The sequence below is a fragment of the Phalaenopsis equestris genome, unplaced genomic scaffold (assembly GCF_001263595.1).
Source record: "Phalaenopsis equestris unplaced genomic scaffold, ASM126359v1 Scaffold000121, whole genome shotgun sequence".
In the NCBI taxonomy this organism is placed as follows: Eukaryota; Viridiplantae; Streptophyta; class Magnoliopsida; order Asparagales; family Orchidaceae; genus Phalaenopsis; species Phalaenopsis equestris.
In genome coordinates this window covers 1,235,482-1,260,903 of record NW_018164563.1, presented here as the reverse complement: position 1 = coordinate 1,260,903, position 25,422 = coordinate 1,235,482, and the positions used below count along the sequence as shown (strand labels likewise).

The 25,422-nt window shown below is 33.8% G+C and overlaps 1 protein-coding gene across 1 annotated transcript in view; it reads left to right on the top strand.

Moving 5' to 3' along the window:
* Positions 1 to 6,247: 6,247 nt before the first annotated feature.
* The window catches only part of LOC110021117 (U3 snoRNP-associated protein-like YAOH), a 33,645-nt gene continuing 14,470 nt past the window's right edge, over positions 6,248 to 25,422 (top strand). The window contains exons 1-3 of the mRNA XM_020719460.1: positions 6,248 to 6,836; positions 7,081 to 7,423; positions 7,825 to 8,049. Of these exons, the coding sequence (XP_020575119.1) occupies positions 6,403 to 6,836; positions 7,081 to 7,423; positions 7,825 to 8,049 (1,002 nt within the window). The 5' untranslated portion in view covers positions 6,248 to 6,402. The remainder of the gene's footprint in view (positions 6,837 to 7,080; positions 7,424 to 7,824; positions 8,050 to 25,422) is intronic.

Genomic DNA, 25,422 nt, shown 5'->3' with positions numbered 1-25,422 from the left:
TCGAGGGAAATATATATATATATATATATATAATATAAAAACCCGTACAACCACTAGTTTCCTCATAAAGTCAATATTTAATCAGTATTTTAACATGAACTTCTGTGAATATCCGAAATCCAAAACCAATACTAAGCTAGCAGTTTCATTTATATAAGCTATTATTTAGTTCTTTCAACACCACCAATTACTGCAGCCATCACAAACCCATTGGATTACAACAAAGGGTGTGTTTGGGGCATCTTGTTCGTTTTAAGATAATCAGCTTATCATGAAACGCGACCCGCATGGTTCGACTCGCTGTCTGCGTTTAGTGTAAAACCCCAACCGCGTTTTTGGATAAGCTGCCGAAACGTGTTTTTCAAACGGTGATGCGGCATTTTCGAAAATGTCGCCATAATTATAAGCTGCCCCAAACTAGCCCAAAATCTCGCATATATAAAACTACTTAGGATTCAACAATAAAGGAAACTATTGGAGAAGGAAGGCATTTAGCTAAGCAGGAAAAATGCATATTCTGATAGCCCAACTTGATGTCTAAAATCTGGGATATAGTTATTTGCACTTCACAGGATAAAACATTAATAGAGAATAACAAACAACACATCATCCACCATGCAGAAACAAAAACTTGCAGCAAACCTGATTAGCATCCCAACATTTAAAGTGTCAGTCCATACTGATAATATATAATCTTTATTCAAAACTCATCAAACACTAAAAACGTATAGAAACAGGTAGAACTTAATAATAGAAATGAGAGTATGGTGGGTAATTTATATAAAATTAATCAACAGGTTTGTTACAGTGGAAACACCCGCATGATAATTGTCAGATTTCAGTGATTACAGAGGCCTATTGCCTCTCACATATGGGATATGCAATGATTCCCCTGCTACTAATTTCAACAAATGCCCCTTAGGAGTTATTCCCATCAGAGTTTCAGCATTAAGTGTGCCATTTTTTGCCAAGAAATGAGTTGATTTATTCCCTTCCCTTAACTTCCATACAATGTTAAGTTGCATTTTGAGGGCTTTAATTTTCCTTATGTGATGCATAATATCCCAATAAGGTGCCCCTTTTCCTTCCATTATATCCACCAAGAAGCTGAATCCACCTCCACAAGGAAATTACTCCAATTAAACCAAGTTGCAAGTTGTAGTGTCATACAAAACTATCATAGTTTCAGTCTCGAGAGGGTTATCAACCATACAAGGAGAAGAGGAAAAGAACATGAAAATTTCCCTATAATTTCTAAAAATGCCACCTATTCTAGCAGCCTGTTAATTCAGCTTTCATCAGTATTGATATTAATCCAGTCAGGAGGTAGAGGCAGCCATCTCACCATAAAGATGAGTTGTTGCTTCGTACTCACAACCCAGAGTAAATGATTATCATTCCCATTAAAATAGTTTGGGCCATAGAAGAAATCACTTTATGCTTTCCCAATATGAATAATCTATTAATATAATTGTTGACATATTTCTCCAAATACTTAGAGTCATTCCTAGCACACCAAATGAACCAGCAAATAATGTATGGACATATTCCCAAGAAATGTTGTTTTAATAAACCAGGATTCCAAATTTATAGCATTCAGAAAAGCTTCCCTAATGTAAAAGGAGAGAAATATTAAGGATGTTACCAGCAGCTGATACACCTAAAATATATAGTATTTTTATACACATTTTTATATCTATTTTTGAGATATTGCACTTTAATGGAAGATATTTATGTGTTTTTTTTCAGGTACAACTAAAAAGATGAAAAATGGCAAAAGGATTGAAAAAAGATCAAATATGGAGCAAAAATAAAAAATGGTGCAAAAGTATTTTGACGTCTAAGCGCAAGGCACTAGATCCGACGCTTAAGCGTTTGTGAAACAGAGAAGGCCGCGCCTAAGCATCAGAAGACCCGTGCTTAAGCGCCAGTGGCAGTTACTAGACGAGTAAAATCAATTTTCACAAATTTTGAAGAGGTTAACATTTGAGACCCCTAGTGGCTAAAGAAGGTTGTTATAACCACTAGAAACGAAAATATGCTTAAAAGAATTGTGAAAGGAGGCATCCTTTGTAGAATACATTGAATTTTGACACCTTTCGAAGAGATACCAATACACCTCTTGAAAAAGTATAAGAAGAGAGGCTTGGGACTTTTTGAGGGGCTGCTTCTAGTCTCTTCAAGTGTTTCTCTTTTATTCTTCTTTGATGTGATTTCTTGGAGAGACTGTAAGACACCAATATCTACCTTTATTTTAGTTTTATTTTCTAGTTTTTGAGAGTTAAGAGTTTTGTAAGAAGAGAAGAGATTCAAAAGAACTTCAAGTGTTTGGTGGAATATTTGAGATAAGTTTCTATCTTTTTGTTACTACATTTAGTTTTAATTGAGACTTCTTGTTGGTTTAACAATGATGTGGTTTTGTTTTCTCCATGAATTCTGAGTAGTTTTATTTATCTTTTTCCTTAAAATGATAAATAAATAAAGTATTGGATAAAAGTTGTGGAGAGTATTGATCTTTAATGTTGGAAGGAATTGTGACGATTTAACTCCATATACTTCATTTATTTCTTGATTTGACCCATCGAGATGCTAAAATTTATTGCGAGAACATGTAAGAATTGGAATGGTATTATCCCAGTCAACAATTAGAAAGAATCACATGAGATTGTATGGATGAGAATGTAATTCATATAATTGAGTGCAAATAAATATGAAAATAATACTTGAATGGTATAGAGTTAGAGGAATTTAAAGTGACTGGTTAAAACCCCCTACTTGGTTTATTGTTTTAGGTATTAATACGCGATGTTAGCCCCCAGGTGGAGAGAATCGAGGGAACTCTAGAGTGAGAGCTAGTATCTTCCCTGCCTAGCCAGTCTTTAGAACTATTCAAACTTTAAATTAACTAATATTCATTATAGCATCTCTAGTAAGGACAAAGAATAATATTGCTCCTATTTGGCACAGCATAATTTTGCATACTTCCACAACATAATTCCTATACTTATTACTGATTTATGATAAGAAAAAATATATTTCATATTTAGTGCTTCTTATCTTACAAAAACTCAAGTTATCTTTAGAAGTTGTTATTATATTGTCAAAATATCAAAAATAAAGATCAATACTGATTTATGATTTAGATCAAGTGGTGGATCGAGTTTGGTCTAGTGCTAGGTTAGAGACTGCAGAAAAAGGGGACTTCGATTGGGGAATTAATTTTAGGTTGTGGGGAAGCTTTTGGGTGACTTATTTTGAAGTTTTGAAACTCTTTTTGACAAGGCAATGAAAATTCTTAGATTTTAGAGGAACAATTAGGGTTATGGAGGCAGTGGGAAGGGTTAGGAATGATAGGGATGAACTTCGCAAAGCTATGGGAACAATGCGAAGTCAATTTGGCAAGGTTTCTCTAAGGTTTGTGCACTTTTTTTTGGTCAAGGGGTGGTCAATTTATACGCTCATCCATGAGGCTTCAATTGGCCAGGGTTTGGGGGTGCAAAGATCCACTTAGGTGGAGCTATGATAGGGGCAATGGCCCAATGGGGTGATCCGTATGGATGGGCTCAATTTTGGGTTTCCCCTTTTGGTAGTTCTCTGTTTTGAGCTTGCCTCCAACCATGGTGGCTGGCCAAGGTATGGGAGGTCATTTCCAACTGTGGGAGGTCTGGGATGGGGATTGGTGAAGTCAATGTGGTGGTGTCATGTGTACATGGGTTGGATTTAAGGGGTAAGGTTTTGAATTAATTTTTAGGCACATTAGGTCCAAGTCATACATTTGGGTTGAGCTTACCCCTCAAGGGGGTTAGGCCTAATTTTGATCATAGGGGCTTGGGTGCTCAAGTCCCACTCATGAGCATTAGAGTTTAATTTTTGGTTTAAGTGAGTCATCAAAGTGATTAAGTGCTTTTGGGGCATCTTGAAAGTATTGTCTTCTCTTGCCATAAATGGCATGGTGGCTTGCATGAGGCTCATGCATAGCTCCTTAGCTTGCATATGGTTTGGGTGAAGTCAAATGGCTTGCATTATAGAAGTATTGGTTAATTTTGGTATTTTGAAAATATTTTGACATGAGTTTAAATGTAGTCATTTTAATCATGTGACCATCCATCTTATGTTTGATTAAATCTTCATGTTGTGAGGGGAGGGTCTACCCTTATCATGAGGACTTTTTATTTTAAGTTATTTTGGACATGGGTTGGGTTTAGTGGGCTTGAAGGTGAAGCTATGGGATTTGAATTTTAATTATTAATGGGCTTGGATTAATGTCATGGTATAATGAAATTCATGGTTAATTTGGTTTAGTTTCAGGAGTGAGAATTATGTGTATGGTGGTGATGTGATGTATGTGAATAATGACTCAACTTGAAATATAAATGTCTAGCATGAGCATAGTCTTGATAATCCATTGAATTTGCTACTGAGAAATCAATACAATCACGAGTCATATCTTCTAAAGGATCAATTGTACTTTTAGGTATAATTTGATTATTACTCCGAGGAACATCACTATAACTCTCAATTTTAATGTAGAGCGCTAGGTTTTGTTATTGAGCAACTAGTAGTGCACACTTTGTAGCCTCATCGTCTTCAATTGGAGTTGAGACATACACTTGAACGACATAAACTACACATAACACCAATAGGGTTGTCCTAGGACAACCACTCTTAGCATGAAGTACTCTACGACGTAGTTGTTCTAAGATTGACTGTGTTGGTATACACCGATGTCAACGATGACCCCCTACATAACTCATGTTATAATTATCAGAAGTAACTAATGCATTATTGTAATATAATATAAATGTTGAAACTTACCACTCATTTTTGATTAATGAACCTACATAATAATTTTTGAGTTAAGTCAAGCTAGTTGTGTAATATATAAGAACAAATGATTTTTTATTGTAGTTGAAGTTAGAAACTATGAATTTTCAAGTTATTATTATTGTTATCAACAACTTAATTTAATATGAAAATAACCAAGCTCTCCTTAAACTGACTTCTTCAGTACACTTCTATAAATATTCAAGTTTATGTCTAAAATTTCCTTAAATGTGTAATCAAAGTGAAATTTTAGGCTAAGAGAACTTCTAAGTGAGGAGAGGATATATGACCCATTACGTCCCAAGCTTTTCTTATGCTATTTATGTCTATTTGACAAATTTCTTTTGAGCCTTAAAACAACACATTGTTTAACATATTGAAGTTCACTAGTTGATATGGTCACTCAATTAGTAATGTTTACTAGCTATATGAATGTGTTCGCTGGTTGATCTAGTTATTATTTATATGATGAGATTTGAAACTAAAGTATCTTACATGACCAAATGCATATGTCTACACAGGTAAATAACACACATTAAATCATAAGTGTTTGTCTTTGTCCTTCATTGATTCATTGTGGTTGATGCACATTTTCTTGGATAGACACGTTGTGTCAATTAGTCCACCTTTTTAAAGTAACCATATTATTGCAATTATTCCTTAAATTATTTCAATTTATCACCTCTCCATTCCCACCCCCCTCTCCCCCCTCCCAATCAATAAATATGTTTACCAGCTATATTTGGTTTTTGATTTTCGGTTTTCGGTTCGGTTTTAATTTTCTTTCAACCGAACAAACCGAAAAACCACAATTTTATTAAAATATTTTATTATATTTTAATTTCACGTCAAATAAACTAAAAAAATAAAAAAATTTATTATATGTAACATTCTATTGAAATAAATAGAGCACTCATGAAATTAAATCGATATTATGTAGGCAGGATATGTAATTCATAATGCTCGTTTTAGCTAAACTCCAATCAATAATTAAACTTCGGTTTGTCCATAATCGAAACATTTAAATCAAAATAAAATTTAATTTGGTCATTTTAGTTTTATCAAAATATAAATTGGTTTGGTTTTCTGGATTCTAGACTTTGGCTAAAATTGATTTGTCCAATTTTAAAATCGAACCATCCAAACCGACTGAATGCTCACCCCAACCCTATCATAAACTTCATATTTTTGAGTTATCTCAAAACTCTATAGAAGAAATCATGTCATCCCAAAAAAATATACAAAGGAGACACCAAGCACAAGGGGCTTTTATTTATTAATTATTAATTATTATATAGTAACCTAAAAATTTATCTAGTTATAATTATACTGATAATATTTTAGTTAATTATTAATTATTAATCAAACAATTAACTTTCAATAAAATTAAATTAAATATCCACTCCTTCCCTCTCTCCCCGAAACCCTCGCCGGTATCCCTTCGCTTCGCCTTCGTGACAACAAAACACAAAACCCTTCTTCTACCCCTTCCCACCGTTTTCTCCTTTCCCGCGAACAGCACCTGCCACCGAGCTCTCGAACACCCTAATCCTCACGATTACTTTTTAGCCGGAGGAGATGAATAAGCAGAAGTTTAAGAATCCTACTCGAATCAGAGGGGGAAAGAGGAAGTCTAGACCCATCTCGAATGGCGATGTTTCTTTCTTCGAATATGACGCGAAGCGACGGCGCAAGGGAGATGCGGCCTTCAAGGACAAAGAGGAAATCGAGAGCTTACCTAGTGATGAATCTGAGGCTGAGGTTGCGGGTGGAGAGGATCAAGGGGAGGAGCCTGAGGAGACTGCGGCAGAAACGAGATTCCGGATGGCAAGGGAGCATCTTGAAAGGATTAGAGCTGCGGCTAAGAAGCTTGAAGAAGAGGAGGGTGGAGGAGAGGGTGATGAGATGAATATGGAGGAGAGGGAAGGGAGGAGGGACTCGCTTGTCGCCGAGTTACTGCAGAAGGATCAGTTGGAGGCAAGTGGCCGTATTAGACGGTTGATAGCTTCAAGGTACCAACCACATTATTTTCATCTTGCAAAATTTTTCTCTGTCTGCAATCGATATGTTTTTTTTGAGAAGGATTTGTTATTTATTTCATCTACAATACTTAATTATCTTACAACTGTTATAATGCGGTTAATGTGCATAAATGATTTAGATTTTATTTGTTGCTTTTAAATGCATATGATTTACCATTTCAAATTGCAGTTATGAAAACTAAGTCGAGCTTATTGTTCTCTTGTGGCAACCTAGGGTTTTGAAACCTGAACCTGAGGATGGGTTCAAAGTGCTAGTGAAGCACCGGCTGTCTGTAACTGCAGTGGGTTTAGCTGAAGATGATATTAGGGGGTTTTCAGCTTCTAAAGATGGAACCATTTTGCATTGGGATGTTGAAAGTGGAAAACATGAGAAGTATTTATGGCCTAATGAGGATGTGCTGATTTCACACCATGCAAGAGCTCCTCAAAAGCCAACATCGAAGAGAAGTAAGAATGTCTTAACTTTGGCCGTCAGCTCAGATGGCCGATATCTGGCTTCCGGAGGTTTAGATCGGGATATACATCTGTGGGATACTCGCACACGTGAGCACATTCAGGTCATCTTGGTCTTGCTGTGATGTCTAAGTATAAACTCACTTTCTATAATATCATTACTATATGATTTAGTTTGAAATTCTGTGTTTATATTCCTTATATTTGAAACCAGAATATAAAGTCTTTCTGTAAGCCTTAAACTATTCATAATTGTAAATCATCTATCTATTCAGGCTAATTTCCATGCAGGTTAGCTTCTTCTGTTAATGACATTCATTTATATGGATTGCTAGAAATCGTATCAATTTAATATTGATGAAGAATTAGTTCTTAATTCATTGTTGCTATCTTTAAATGTAATCACCTTGATCAAGTATGACCTAATGAAAAAACAAATTAGTTTATTGGTTATTGATTATGTGATTTGTACTTTTTGGTCTTTAATCTTTGCTATATTTAACAGGCATTCCATGGTCATAGAGGGCCGGTATCTTGTCTTACTTTCAGGCTGGGAACTCCACAACTTTTTTCTGGTTCCTTTGACCGAACAATCAAGCTTTGGAATGTAGAGGATAGAACTCACATGGACAATCTTTTTGGTCATCAAAGTGAAGTGTTGAATATTGATTGTTTGCATAAAGAGCGACTTCTAACAGTTAGCCGGGATCGGACTATGCGATTGTGGAAGGTTTGTCCTAATTCTCACAATAAGTGAAATATTTGTTTTATATTTGGTACCTCTGATTTTTCTAGAGATTTGCTAGAAGAAAAAAACCCCAATTTCCTTGTGTGAAGTTCTGGTTTTTAATCATCTTTAAGCATATGCTTAATTGTCAGGAAATCATGTTCTTTTCTCCCATTGCCATATGTGATGCAGATATGGATGGAAAGACTTGTTCAATAGTGCTGCAAGTGTTGCTCTAGTTTTTTTTTTCTCATACTTGAGTAGGCTTGTAGAATCTAGCAGCCGTACAAAATAGAATTGCTCAAAATTATAGGCAGCCTTCACAATGTGATTTAGTAGATCGAGGGATGATTCTTTTGGGTAGCACATTGTCCCATGGGTGAACAATCCTATCATTATAGATTTTTATGTGGTATTTCAATCTTTTGTTTTGCTGACCATATTACAAAGTTTCCTTTTTCAAATCTCTATGATAGATTGGGTCCTTTGACATTTTCTTTGAAGGTAGGATTGAACAGTCCAAGGAACCATTTCCCAAGAACATAAGTTGCTATGTGCAGATTTAAATCAAAAGCTTACTGTTTGGATGGAAGGACTCACTTGAAAAGCAATGGCGATGGAACTTTAGTTTGCTGAAATTATTTTTAGGCAAATGCCATTACCAGACTTTCTATTGATCAAGACAATATCTATTGACACCATTAGCTTTCTTTAATAACAGATTTTAAAAAATCTCCGAAATCATGATTTTTAGCAAAAGAAAATTTGAAATCTGAGAGTAATTCCTCGCTGAATTTTCAGGATATTTATGTACATTTACATTTAAAACTGTGAGGGAACTATAATAAATAAGGAACTAATTAAAGTTGTGTACATATGGAAGAAGTTAATGTTGTTAGATTAAAAACCAGCGATAAATCAATCATCAGAAAGCTGTACACTTGAAGTCAATCACATGAAATCATATGGGTCCTTATTGCTAGACTAAGCAGAGTGGAAATGCAGTTAACAGCATGGATTTATGAATTAATTTTGCTTAGGCATGAATTTAACATCTATTACCTGGAGATGGGACTATGGGTGGAGGACCAAAAGCATGGATTTTGGCGTCCAATTCCTAGTCTTGATCATGGGAGGAGCAACCGATACAAAAGTTCTTTGAAGAATTTAATATTCAAGTGGTTTTATTTATTTTTTTAGCATATATGTGAAATAAATACTCTTTCTAGATTTTACACAATCCCTTTTTAAGTCTGAGAATGTATATTTATCATTTCTAATTTGCTCAACATTTTTTCGAATGCTCCTTTGTTTAGGATTTTTGTGAAATTATCCATTTGTTGTAAGGTACTGGGAATATTTGTCCCTCGTCGATCTCTTATTATTAATGACCAATCAATTCTTACATGCTTCATATTGTTGTGTTGAACAAGATCATTCACAATTTTGATTATGGATTTGATATCATTATAGAGGTTGTATGAGATATATTATGTATTTGTAAATCTTTCATTAATCTTTCTAGCCAGATAACTTCACATACTACATGTGTAATGGCACATTATTCTAGTTTAGCACTCCTTTTAGCTACCTTTGTTCCTTCTTTTTCTTCTAGTGCTAAAATTTCCACATAAATTTGAGCAAAAAATTAGATGGATTTATTATTCTCACATCCTGCCTAATTTGCATTAGCATATACCTTTATGTTCCTTATTTTTTCTTTGTGGAACTTCTAAATTTCTTCATTGACTTCAGGCTATCTCAATATGTGATTCACATGATCTAATTGCTTTTGAGTACGGAATGCATTGGTTGACTCACCACACTTACATATGCAACTTTTGGTCGAATCAGTTATAAGTAAACGTGCCTTCCAACTGACTGCTATTATTTTTCTTTATCAATAGTTGGTTCATATTCATTTTTTTCTTCCAATACTTTCCTAATGCTGTTACCGTAGGTTTACTTCCTTATTTTTCATTCTCTTTGCGCATATCAAGGGTGTATCTCATTTGGGACATAAAAAAAGTTCTAGCAATTTCCATTCTAAGGAAATGTTAAAGTTTTCCAAAATATTTTACCTCAAAATCTCTTTTTCATTTTCTTTTAATTTATTTATGTCATGGATATTATTACCTTTAATCACCATATCATCTAAGTATACGACCTTGTTTGTATCCCAACTTAGTTACGGTGGAACTAAACCTTGTGAACCAAGTCTGTGGTAATTGTTTTACCCGATAGAAGGGATAGAAGATTTTTTTTTTTAAAACTTATAAACTTCTTCTTTTGTCTTTTGGTTGAAATCTTGGAGAAATCTTCATGCATACTTGTTCTTTTAGTTATACTTTTAAGAATGCATTGAGGATAATAAGCCTAGAATAGTATTTAGTTTTGTGATTGGAGCAAATGCCCCTTGTAGTTTATATCATTACTTTGAGTGGAATATTGAGTTACTAACTTTGTTTTGTATTTGTCAATATCACCCGTGGCTTTACATTTTATAGTAAATACCCACTTATTTCTGAAATATAGATAGTATCCCAAGTGCCATATTCTTAAGGGATTTCGTTTATTTGAAAACATGTGTACCATGGAATTTGAATTGTCTTCTTCTTGTTGTTGTTGAATTTGAAGTGTCTTATTATATACATTACAAATGGGGGCACAAGACTAGATTCTTGTGCATATTTAGAATTATTGCTAGGCTTTGTTGGTTTCAAAATTACTCTTCTCCTTAGCCTTAATAATAATATATGTATTAAAACCTCTAAAACGAGCAACTTTTAAATCATATAATCAAGTTCTATCTAAATATAACATGTGCAATGTCCATGGAGAACTAATCATACTAAATTTGATAGTATATTTGAAGTTTAGGAGGAATTTTTTTAGAGGAAAAACTCTAAAATCTTCTCATTAAATTAGTACAAACAAATAACAATAATATACAACTTAGACTAACCCTCATACAATTTGAGAAAAAAATCAAATCATCATGATAAGAAGGAAAGAAATAGAAACAAAATAATGGATAATCAAGGGAGAATAATTTCTCCCCTTAAAATGTAGTTGCAGACCCAAAGTTTCCTAAACTGTGGGCAAGCCCATGTGTTCCATAGTTATATGCATAGTAACACTTCCCCTCAAGTTGGGTTGTATATGTAATACATTCTGAAGAGTTGTGCCGATGAAGTGACTTGGTAAGAATGTCAGCAATCTGATACTGAAATGGGATATAGCTTAGCTGGAAAACCCCCGCATTGATCTTTTTCGAGATGAAGTGCTTGTCAAATCCCTATATGCTTGGTTCGATCATGTACCAAATTTTTTGAAATATTGATGATTGATTAACTATCATTGACATCTTAATAGTGCTTTTGTTCTCTATGTGTAGTTCCACAAATAATTTCTTTAGCCGCATCCCTTCATAAATTTCAAGGCCGGGCGCGATACTTAGATTCTGCACTACTTGCCACCACAACTTGTTTTTTTACTTCTCTAAGTAATTAGGTTATCATATATAAATGAATAATAATTCGAGGCAAATCTTCTGTTAGTCAATTCTTCCGCTCAACTAGCAGCAATATAGATTTCAATGTTACGGTTCTCAGTTCTCTTGAATATCAATCCATGTTGTGGAGTTATCTTTAGATACCTCAAGATTCAAAAGATCTCTTTTAAATGATTTTCATTTGGATCGTTCATATGTTGGCTCACTACACTAAAAAAAAAATAATGTCAGGTTTTGTAAATGATAAATAAATAAGTTTTCCCATAAGTATGTGATGCCTCTTTTTTTCAACCAGTGTTATCCTCTTCATTTGATGCTTGTCGATTGAGATTCATAGGAGCATTTGTTGGTTTGCACTCCAACATTTCTATCTCCTTTAATAAGTTACAAATATCTTTTCTTTAGGATATGAAAATGTCTTCTTTAGATCAAGCTACTTTCTTTCTCAGAAAGTATCTTAAAGATCCAAGATTTTCGATCTCAAACTCAGAAGCCTTTATTCTTTTGATTGTTTCAAGTTCTCTTATGTCATTGTTTGTAAAATAATGTTATCTACATATACAATAAAGACGGCTATCATACCTTCTTGTTTTGATTTCATAATGGAAGTGTGATCAGCCTAACAATGATAGTACTTATCGGTAAGAATAGTTTTGATAAACCTTTCAAATCATATTTGGGGAGATTGTTTCAATTCATACAATGATTTCATTAGTTTGCATACTAGCTGATTATTTGTGTTGTTCTTTAATCCTAGAGGTATCTCCATATATAGTTCTTTCTCAAGATTTCATTAAGAAATGTATTTTTAATGTCTAGCTAATGTAAAGGCCAATCCTGGTTGACAACCAATGACAATCATATTCTTACCTTGTTGAGTTTTGTCACTTTTGGAAATGTTTTCGGATATTCAATAATATAGGACTGAGTGCACTCTTTTGCTACAAATCTAGCCTTGAACCTCTCTATTGTTTAATCTGTTTTGTATTTAACGTTGAATACTCATTTGCACACTACAATTTTTTTCTCAGATGACAGAGTTGTTATGATCTAGGTATCATTCTTTTAGGGGCACGAATCTCTTCTTTCACAATCTTTTCCCAAACAAGGATAGATAATAGCTCTTTTATTAAATTTGGGACATGCATATCTAAGTTCTGAATAAAATATTTGTAAGAGGATGGTATTTTTTTCATAGGTTACAAATTCTTCTATCGGGTGTTTTGTGCATTCTTGTGCTCAATTCTCTTAGTTCTCATGATATGTGGACCCAACCTCTGTGGGAATATTTGATGTGTGTGGAGTTAGTTTAGATGATTTTGCATTCCAGATTTAACATATTGTCCCTTTCACCCTCACCATGTTTTTTTTTTTTGGTGTACACACAAAGTTCTTAGTTCTTGGTGGAGCTTTGAGAGGATTTGGGTTTTGTTTGGGACCGCTGCAGCTAGGGGTGTAACGAGCCGAACACGAGCAAGCCCAGGCCCTGTTCGTGTTCAACTCATTAAAAAATATCACTGTTAATGTTCGGCTCGTTTATATTTCGAACTCAAAAAGTGTGTTCGTGTTCGACTCGTTTGTTTTGCAAGCCGAACACAAAGAGTCATTTTGACAACCCTAATCACGCAGCCATAGGATGTTAAGGGTTGGGGGCAAGATTTAAAATTTATTGTTTATATTAAAACATTATTTAAATATAATTTAATCTATTTTTGTTCTATTTTTTTAAAATATTAATTTTAATTGATTATAAATCTTTGTAGCATTGTAGTCAATTAAATTTTTTAAAAATACTACTCATGAGAAAACATGCTGTGGAAGGTTTCAAATATGCTGACCATTTAAAATTTTTCCTTCATGAGAAAGGCTAGTGATTTTGGTGTAAACATCAATGAAGGTGCAAACCACCTAGCCTCATTTGTATTTTTTCTTTTTGAGGGCTCACATATATCATTATGAATGTAGTCAATTAAATTTTTTAAAAATACTACTCATGAGAAAACATGCTGTGGAAGGTTTCAAATATGCTGACCATTTAAAATTTTTCCTTCATGAGAAAGGCTAGTGATTTTGGTGTAAACATCAATGAAGGTGCAAACCACCTAGCCTCATTTGTATTTTTTCTTTTTGAGGGCTCACATATATCATTATGAATCATCAATGAAGGTGCAAACCACCTAGCCTCATTTGTATTTTTTCTTTTTGAGGGCTCACAAATATCATTATGAATCATGGTGAACTGATGTTTCAGTTTGTATTTCAAGTTTAGGTATGCTTGTCGATTTTTTTTAGGAAGTTCGCAATTTTCACACTGGTAAGAACTAGACTTTTGTTGATAAATAAATGTGGACATAATTTTTCAATATAATATAAATTAGGTTGCCCAAGATGAAATGCCATAACATAATCTCATGAGAAACAAATTTAGATACAAGACTTGACTCAAATGATTTTGAATGGTGGGATAGTTCTTTTGAAGTGGGAGTTCTAGTGAGCAGGTAAGTTTCAAGATACATTTCAATACTGCCAATCACTTTCCCCATGTCTATCACCCCAAATTTACACAAATTATAATAAAATTTAGTAGTACAATTTATGTCATGAGTAATTTTATTGATAGACGGGAAATCACAGTTAAGTTTATAAACAAAAATCACAGATGGAAAAATAAGATTATTTGTGATTTTCACACTTCCTCTTCCTTCCATAGATGAGAGTGAGTCATCTGCGGTTCTAACTGCAACATGGTGTTAGTAAGAATTAAAGGATTGGAAAGCAATGATATGACTTGTCATGTGATCAAATACTCTAGTCCAATATCCAAGGCTGATTTTTCCAATTGAGAGCAATAAGAGCAAATGAAAGGCTGCCATGATGTGCTAGAAGGCTGGTAGAAGATTCATGATTGTATCAAAAGACTTTGTAGAGCATCAAGTTGTTCCTTGTTGAATGAACTATCTTCATGAGACTCGTCTTCCTTTGACGCAGTTTTTGTATAATCTTTTTAATCTCCTTTGAATTTGTTGGGCTTCCAATCTGCTGATTTTCCATAAATTTTTGAATACTTCTCCTTCAGATGATCAAGTTTCTTGAAATGTTCACACCATGTTCCATTCCTTGATTTGTTGTCCTGAGATGATTTATGAGTGTATAAAGCCAAGTTGTCAATATTTGATGTGGTGGGATTACTTGCCATTATGAGTTTCTTTATGCTCTCTTCTCTTCATACTTCAGTAAAGGCTTTACAAGTTGAGGGAAGAGATTTGTTTCTGTGATTTTTCCTTTGACTTCATATAGTTCTTGTGGAGTTCTAAAAGGAACTTGAAGGTTCTCTTCTGTCAAACAATTGTTTTGTAAAGAGCAGAATCTTATGAACACCTCCATGTTTATATTTCATACATATCTAGTTGAAACCAATATCTGGAAAGAGAGAGTGTTGTAGTATTGAGTAACATTCAACACTTGTCGCTGGTGATGTAATTTAGTTTCAGTGTCAAACAACTCAGAGGTGTTGTCAACACTTGACTAGATTTTTCTTGCGACATCCCATATTTTTTTTTATCTTTTTACACATGAGGAAATTTTCTCCAATTTCTTTGGTCATGTTGATGAGCCATGACATGACGATGCGACCTTCAATCATCCATGTCTGGTATTCATGATCAATAATTTATGGTGTAGGATTTTTCTTGGTAAGATGATCATTTTTTCCTTACCACATATGTACATGAATATAAATTGAGACTATTGGAGGACATTGTTGCCATGCAGTTCGTGATTGGTGATGCAAGAATATATTTTAGATGTTTTAGAACAAACATCTTAGGTTCAAGTTCAAAAGTAACTTGTGAAGCGGAAGAAGTAGCTTTCATGTCGTATTTGGTCATGATAATGTGCCGACATAAAGGAGTTTTGCCAGGGAGAAATCATTTGTCAGCAGATAGTGGATTTTTACCAGAGAAAAATTCTCTCTTCGACACAAAATTTTTGCTAGTGAGTTATCTGTCACCGACACATGATTTGCACTAGAGAGATAAAGTAGCTACTGCCGGAGATGTAGCCCTAGGTTTGTGATTTCCATTATAGAGAGAATCAAATGGCAGGATGTCTCTAGCGTAGGATTTATACCAGAGAGAGAAAGCTCAAACTCGATCAAAATTTCCAATAGAGAGAATCCAACTGACAAATACTCAATCCTGGTTTTCCACGATCGAAATTCTCAGGATTTCTACCGAAGAATAGATTTGTGGCTCCCAGAAAGAGCTAGGGCTTTGATGCCATGTGGACTTGGAGGAGGTCCCTTTTAAGAGGAAAAACTCTCTAGCCTTCCCATTAAACTAATACAAGAAAATAACAAATATATACAACTGAAACTAAGTCTCATACAAATGGAGGGAAATTCAAATCATCATGAGAAGAAAGAATGAGATAAAAACACAATAATGGATAATTAAGAGAGTAATTTCTCTTTATCAAATGTAGGAATGACCCATAATTTTCTAAACTTTGTGTGGGCTGATGTGGTCCACAGTTATATGCATATCAACAGTTTATGCAACCAATTGAATTAGAATGTTATATATTTTAGATATAGAAATAATAACCCTAGCTATCTTTATGATTTTGAATGTGGTTTAGAGTTGAAGTTGATGAAATTTAAAGTATGCTTAAGGTTTGTTTGGGGTGGCTATAGTTTTTTGTAAAAGTGGTTGTACTGTTGTGGTGGAGAAAACAATTTTTAGAAAGTTATGGTGGTAATTGTAAATATTTATGTTTCTTTTCCTAAAAATTGGACTATTTTTCTTATAACCACCGCACTTAAGCAGACCTGGTTTAAAAAAAAACATCTTCCCACCACTGAAATTTGTACAAAACAATAATAAAGCAGTTCCCCAAACAAAATTGTGGCGGCGATTTGAAATGTGAAGCATGCAGAAAACTATCCCAAACAAACCCTTTGACGTGACTTTATACAACTCTGATAATCAGTTGTAAGCCTATAAAGCTCTCATTTGAAATAGCTTTGAAAACTTTTAGTTCTCTTGCCATTGGATTTGAACCTTAGTAGTAGCTATGCGTCAACACATGACATTCGAAGAATTTTTAACTAATGCATCCTCAAAATCATTGATATCTTCATCAAATTCTTGATCACTATCATAATCATTAGTTTTATTCACTCTCATAATGACCAATTTTACGATGCATTAAAAATCGTTCATAATATACAATTTTTCGATGCATTAAAAATGCTTTGGCAAGAATCTTAGACCCTGATGCAATATAGTTGATTTTTTCTTGGTATTCTCAACAACTACATTGTTACTACTTACTAACTTTAAATGCAGTGGATGTATTCATTGTATTTATGGAGTATTTTGCTCCTTGAATATGTATTACTCTCTGACACAAAAATGTTATTTACTCAAAATCTAATGTAAGATGAAAAACGTGCTCAAATGATGGAATATGAAGAAGTGTCATTTCTCCTTTGATATCAAGTCTCAAATCTAACCTAAATTTAGATTGTGTATTGGGTATTTTTAATGATCTTATAATGCAAAAGTAAGCTAGATTTGTTAATTTCATTTTCACAAATTGCACTTGTTGTTTGTTAAACATGGCTTGTTATTCAAAAAGTTATCGATTTTTAGTAAGCATTTATTTAATTATTTTAGTATCAAATTTACCTACATAAGCATGTACTTCAACTTTAATTTCTGTTGTTATGTCATCATTTATGTCAAAATTTTGTGATCTGTTATGTCCAAGGTCGTCATTGCTAACTAACCTAAAACGTAACACATTCAATTGAATTGGTTAATTATTGTAATTAAAATCGATTGCATGAACCAGATTAATCTCTAAGGTGTCATTTAACACTTTAACCGGGTTAAGTTCATCACATTCTCAATTAGATTTGCTATATAACCATCTAATATGGATGGTCTTGTCATCAAGTCTCTCGTCATTCATTAAAAATAATTTATCCTTCAAATAAGTTATCCAAATTTAGTGATGAATTACTAGAAGCTTTAGGATTGTTTAAGCAGATGGTTTAACTTTATTGTAATAGGTTCCTTTTCTAACCCTTCATCCTGTATTTCCATGCTCAGCCACTAGACATTAGGTGGACTAATTTATTTCATTTTGGCAATTAGCACTTGTTATTCATCAAATATGATTTTTCATTCAAAGAAGTTATCTAAATCTTGTAAACAACTAGTAAAAAAGTATTAGGATTAATTTTACTGGCATTAGTAAACACTTTAGCTTAAACTTCCGTTTTTATGCCATATCTAATCTTTAAATTTGAGATTTTATTTTTATTTTATAAGCATCAGTTTTAAACACCCTAAAACGTCCACCTTTATCAATTTTCCATCTCCTACCAGTGTTGACATTTGATTGAGTTGACTCACTATTATGATTGAAATCTACTTCAGTTTAACATGCATGAACTTGACTAGTTTTCAATTTTTCCATTTGTGTTTTTATCATGTTATTGTCTTCACCGATCTAGTTTGGTTTGTTATGTCATCATTTAGTATGATTTGCTGTATCAATATCAAATCACTGTTGTTGTTGTTGGTGAAATATAATTTTTCATTCAAAGAAGTCATTTAAATGGTAACCAGCTAGCAAGAAATTTTAGGATCAATTTTACTGATACAAGTAGATACTTCAATTTTACCTTTTGTTCTTTTGTAATAATGTACATCAAATTTTGGTATTTATGAATTTCAGAAGCATCATTTCGAACACCTAAAATTGTGTATCAAGATTATTTCCCAATTTCCAACATGTGTTGACATTCAATTGAATTGACTCCTTATGATTGAAATATACTTTTGGTTCAGGTGCATAGGCTTGAATAATTTCAAGTTTGCTATTACACATTTAATTTGTTTTATTCATTACTGATGCTATGTGTTTATTTAAAGTTTAAATTTCCTCCCATTCATGAAATTTTTTGTTACCTTGATAATTAACCTTGCTTTTGAGTGTTATATTGAGACAATCTAAACCTCTGATACCAATATAAACAAATAATTCTATAATTAAAACTCAAAAAAATACATAGTATGATTTCGTGTGAATGGAGTTGAGGATATCAACATTTCATTTAACAACTGATTTTTAATTTAAAAACAACTAATCTCGAAATGATCAAAATAATTTGTGAATTTTCAGTAAAAATTAGAAACGTATAAAATTAGTGTGCAATTGAATTTAGTTGCGACAAATTGGCACCATATCAGGTTTTTATCAACATCAAGAGCACCAAATATGTCATTATCAAATTATGTGTATAAAATTGAATGGGAATTAAAACACTAATGTAAAATTAGGCCTCATTCTGGTATAAGAAATATTTACCTCAGAATCAAATAATCGCATTTTACTGCACTCAAATGTATTATACATTCAAATTGCACTCATAAAATTGAAAATTGAAATTGATTGTTCTTTTAAGCCAAATGATGTTAATTATAGGCCTCAAAACCATTATTTTTAGACTTCAAATTCTCTAGGCTAATGGATATATTTGGCACAAAATTCAACTTAATCCATGTTAAAATTAAATACCAATTTTTTTTAACCAAGTAGAAAACCATGATAATTTTGTCAGTCAATCCCATTTCAACATTTATAATGCACCTTGTAGAATTTATGAATGCATGCGCCCTAGGAATTGAACTGCGCTAATATGTTAATACTGAGAAAGCAAAAGATTTAAAATTACTACACCCCTTCGTGCCATTGAAACTAATCTGTATGTTATCTGCAAAGTAAGCTCATAAAATGAAAATTCTCTTTTACATCAAATTTCCAATCAAAATTTGGAATAAAAAATGATGAGGTTATGGAGAGTATTCTTAATCTCTACCTTTGAGGGTCAAAGGAAAGTAGTATTGCTGTGCCCCAAATACTTCATGTTCATGTAAGAGATATCCTTGTTTGCTATAAACCATATTCTTGGAAGCGAGATAATGAGGTCATACTGGTTAACCAAGTATATGTGCTGAATGTGCTGTTTTGATGTTGCCATTAATGACAGATTTCACACTAAGAAGATATTTGGGCGTCTTTCTCGAAAGATGCTGAATAATTTAGGGTTTAAAATTGTTTAAAATTTATACTGCAATTAGAATGGTGCAATTGATTCAAATTATAAAAGATAAGTTAGAATTTAATGCCCAAAAAATTGCTTACTTTGGTGGAAAAATATAGAATACAATAAATAGATCCCAAACATCATGCAATAATCAAATAATTTAGAAGATATTCACAAGAAATACAAATTACAAAATTAGCTAATATTTGTATTATCTATCACAATTATAAGACTGATTATATTAAATTTGAACTAAATTAATAAGTCTGGCAGGCTATTAATACAATATTTAGAAGAAATTAACTAAGATAAAGTTACTATAATAAAGAAAATATTAGTCTCATTCTAGGACAGGGAGATGACTTCCCAAATTTATGTTGTTTCACTAACACTGCACTTGAAGGAGGCACATATCCAACTTGCATATAGATGATTGAAATTGGGTTAAGAAATTTTATTGAATCAAAGCTATTTATTTACTACGGAGTAACTATTCAGACTTTTCATTTGGAGATTTTCACATATGATTGCCTCAAGATTATCTTTATTCAATTCAAGGTACTTGGAACTTTGAATTTTACTGGAAAAAAAAATGTGATGATAAAAATATGTAAATAATTTTGCATTCAGAGCAAATAGGCGAAAGGCTTGCGGCAAGCATCTACATATCTAGCGTGGTGGATAAGAATCATGAACTAGCTCCACATAAGGTGTAGTCATAACAGAGGGTGCAACCACCATAAAACAAATTATCACTATAAATTTTGTTGCTTAAAAAAATTTGCTTAAACAAATTTAATATTTGATATTTTATCTAGCAAATTTGGACAAATTTTGTGCTTATTATAAAATAATTTATGATTCATCACATATAAATTTGTCGCATCAATTTACTTAATGTCTTTGGATTTTGCCATTAGTAGTTATTGGAAGTAACCAACATATATATTCTATTAGGAAAGATTTTATTTTGCTCACTAAGGATATCTTTTAAACGCCTTAGATGGTTTGAACACATTAAACGTCAACCATCTGATCATTAGATTAGAAGAGTAGATGTTTTAGATTCGACTTATGCTTATGTTAAGAAAGACAGACAGAGGTAGACCTAGGATGTCTTGGGCATATTGTATAAAAAATGATCTTAATTTATTAGAATTAAATGAAAATATGACACTAAATAGGACGCAACGGAGAAAAAGGATTCATGTAGTCGAGCCAACTTAGTGGGATGAAGGTTTTGTTGTTGTTGTACTAAGTATATTTTATAAGATTTATTCGTTTCTTTTATTAAATATTGCCTAATTTTTTGATTTCCTAATTGTATGGGATTTCTAATTTAAAGGAATTTTAATTTCTTAATTTTGAATTGTTATGCATGTGACTCTATTATTTATAGTAGTATCTAATTCGTTATGAAACAAGAAATAAAAATCTTTCATAGAATTTCACATGGTATCAAAGACCTTAGAAAATTTTTTCGCTCACATTCGAGGTTGTTGCTCCATCTCTATAATCCTTTAAAAATCGTCGAAGTTGAAGAAGTGTCGAGGCGTCCTCCCTGTCCCAACGAGGGCAACGTCACCATCAACAACACTACAAAATTTCTCTGTTGTTGTCTTCGATGCAGTTGTCTCTTCTCGTATGCACAAGATCATGCTATGTCATCCCCCTAGTGCGCATGAGGTTGTCAATAGAGTACGCACACAAGGGTTGTAGTGCTCCGTCGGACTCTTGACACTTCCACTCGACCAGAACGTTCCGTTCTGTCGTTCTTCAGTGCTTCTTCGGTCGTTCATCGCTCAACTAGAATGACTCGTTGAGTTATTCGTCTTTTCTAATCGGCGAGGAAGCTCCATTCGATGGTCCTCTTTGGTTTGCTAAAACGGAGGACGATATGACTCCTATGATCAATTCAGCTTACTAAACTCGTGGAAATCGAAAGCTATGCACCTCCATCTAGTTCCTGTTTGCTCTTTCAGCTGAGCAGTCGAACTAAGGATCCTTCTTTCGCTTTCTTCCTAACAGGTCTTATTGATTCGGGCTTCACAACCTTATCATGTTCAAACACGACATGACCTCACAATCTTCTTCCTTATAAGTCATGTTTAGATCCGAGCTTATATATTTAGTCCATCGTATTTGATAACTCATCCCCACCTAGTCACTATCCAAAAACTACATGGCCAATATTTCCCTCAGTGGTCACAATGTTGTTTTCATTTACGTTTGCGTGAGAGAGAATGATGGACATTTTACCGGTGAAATTTCGGCTCTAGAAATGGCATTCTAAACAACGGGTCTGGAAAACTTACAACCACTTGGTTATGTCATGGTTACTAAATTGCATGACCACAAGAGTTGGAGAAAATTTTCTACTCTATAAGACAACGATGGAGATATGGGAGGCTGCTCATGAAACTTACTATAACACTAAAAACTCCACAGAGTTATTTGAGTTTGAGACCAGACTACATGTTCTACGACAAGGGGAATTGAGTGTTACTCAATATTTTAATTCTCTCACACGTTGTTGGCTGTAACTGGACATGTATGAGGTTTCTTTCTGGAAATGCCTTGATGATTTTAGTTTATATTGGAAAACTATTGAGCAAAAGAGGACCATCAAATTCCTTCTTAGCCTCAATAAAGACCTATACAAAGTCCGAGGGAGAATCATGCGAATTAAGCCTCTTCCTACCATCTGGGAGGCATTTGTAGAAGTTCGAAGGGAGGAAAGCATCAAGAAGTTTGATGGCAGACAATCACACCACACTATCTGTTGAAGGGTCGACTTTGTAAACTCACAACTGTTCTCAGAATAATAAGCCCATGAAAGGATGATCGTGGTGCGATCATGTCGGCCGCTGGAATGGATATCCCTGATTTTAAAAGATGTTTAATTTTATATATATTAGAAAAAGTAATATTTTAATTTTTTTGAAAATACAAAAATCGAACCGATCAAATATCTGCAATGGTTTAAATGATCGAACACAACATCGTAAGCAATACATCTATCCAGAGGAATAGACATATTACTTACTGGTGCGGTTTGATAAATAAACTAAAGAATTTATGACACTCGTTTTAGTCTGCGAACTTTTATGTTGATCGACAAGTTCTCCTACCTAATATTAAGAAATAGATAGAGTTTATATTACCTGAGTTCTGAAAGGGTTTATATTACCTGGGTTCTTAAAGCTCTCCCTACAGTTAATTACCTTTTAAATGACGGAAGTCACTTAAGAGAACTCTCAATGATGATCAGAGGTATCAATCTTCCTATGACGGAAGTCACTTAAGAGAACTCTCAATGATGATTAGAGGTATCAATCTTCCTGAATTCAAAGTTTAGGGTTTTCAAGGTCAGACATAGATAAGTCAAGTGGGGAAATGGACTAAATGAGAACATTTATTTCTGAAGTCAAATGAAAGAAAAGTAGGGGATGTCACGGATCCTGAGGGAAACCTCAGTGACTTCCCAAACTATCCTATTGTTTGGCTTCAATTTCGAGAAGATGTTACTTGATGTTTAATCCTGTCAGTTTTATTATTTAGGACTTATATTTACATGAAACGATCATACAAATGACCTAGTAGATATGAGGGTTTACTTTATATCGGACGACGACCTCAGAACCTAAAACGAGTTAGGGTTTAAATTGCACAATCTGGCCGTGCAAAGGCCTAAAAGATAAAATGAGGATTTATGTCTCGCTAGACAGACTACCTCGAAGTCCTATGACTTGTTATTTAAACTAGGGAAGGATATGCTGTCTAGATCGTCATCCTCCACCTGTTGCTTCTTCGTCGTGCTGCCCACAAAGACTTGCTATAAGCTCCAAACAGTAGTGATTCCAAGTTTAGTTTATGTTTTGTATTTGCAAGTATAATTATTAGGTCGGTTATCTGCTGCTGGGTACCTCCTATAAAACCAGACTACTGTCCAATTCTAAAAGGTATAATACATAAAGGAAACAATGGGAGATGCAGTAAAATAAAAGCAGTGGTGAGTGCAGTAAGGAAAACAATGGTAGAGAAAATGCAGTTAAATGTACAGTAAAGGAAAATAGTAGAATGTGCAGGAAAGAAAATAAAATGCTGTAAATATAAAATAAACCTGTGCACCAGACGAATCTGCTACTCCGACAAATGGGATGAGCGTTGTAGGTAGAAATAAATAAGTATAGAAGAGGATTTGATTAGCAAGCTAAGCATGCGTGTATAGGCGTGTAAAAGTCCATCGACAAAGCATCTCACGATAAGCTTGAAGAAAAACTGGGAGTAACCCACGGAAGCTCAAAGAAAATCGTAGAAAATGCGCGAGACACTAAAGAAAACCGTAAGCACTCAGGACGGGGTGGACTCAGAATCAGGACCTCGGGTCAAAATCAAGACCCTGGGGCCCTAACAAAATAATCAACACCATGCATGTGTGATCCAACACTAAGTAAAAAGTCACCGACCTAACAGTCACAGAAAAGGGTAATCCCTAACCTAGTTCATACGACTGACCCGTGAAATTTTTAGAAAATATTTAGGAAAGATTTCATTTTTCAAAAGCAATTTTGATTTGTCATGCACTTGAAAGATCTTTTCTTTTTAATTGATTATGTGTGTACACATATATATCACTTAAAGGAATTTCATACTTTAGAAAGTTAATGAGTTGGTCATATTGGTAGGCTGGAACTTCCCACTCTCTGTAAAAGCAAGTGGTAACTATTTACTAAGTGTTAGAGATGCGGTAATTTCAATCTCTCATTCTCTCAAAGTCACTGAGTTAGGATTGTACTAGAACCTCTCACACATACCTAGATGCCTTTTACATCGTTGTCCTTGAACCCCGAAATCGATCTACTTACTGCCTTGCTTGATGGTTTATATATAGCAAAAGGCTATATATGTGCGTTTATGCTTCAGACATAAGCACCTAAACTAAATCAAGAAACAAAAAAAGAAAAGAAGAAAAAGGGGGTGAGAAAGAGGAGGGATTGATCCATTTGAAATACGAAAATAGTAAAGGATGAATCTACCCTCAAAACCACATTCAAAATCGAATCTAAAATAAATTGCCACATCCAATGATATAGGCATTTGAAAGGCTCATTTAAAATTCCCAAAAAATTATGATTCGAGAAGCTCCCCAAACTTTCGTAAATCCAAACCTTTGTGATTCCCCATCTTTCCCAAAATACACAACATTTTAACTCTCCCAAAAGTGATGTTTTCACAGACGAAGGCCCTCAAATATATTTCACTCTCCAAAATAGAACATGCCTTGAACCCCAAATCAATGAGCCACAAAAAAAAAATTCCCCCACCCAAACTCTTTCAAAATGCCATATACTCCAGCCATTATCAAGAAAAACTAAGCCAAAACGGAATAAGAATGACTCTCAAGTCACTTTTGAACAACGTTTAATCACCTCGAGAAAAGCAGCATTTAATGGGGCGAAAATGGAAATTTCAGCTTGCAAAAGAGAAAGTGGGTTCACGGTTCCAATTGAAAGATTCTAAGGAGAAGCAGAGAATTGTATTCGTTTAAAACCATGCAGTCACAACGTTCTTTCCACAAAGCCAATCTCGAGAACAAGCTTAATCATAAAGCCAAGCAATGAAGTGTGAATGAAGCCCAAACATGAGCCTCGACCTCTCCGAAATGAGGCCAAACCGAAGTCTAAACCTCAACAAAATAGGGCGAAAAACAAAATCGGGCGAAAAACTGCAGCCCAAACGA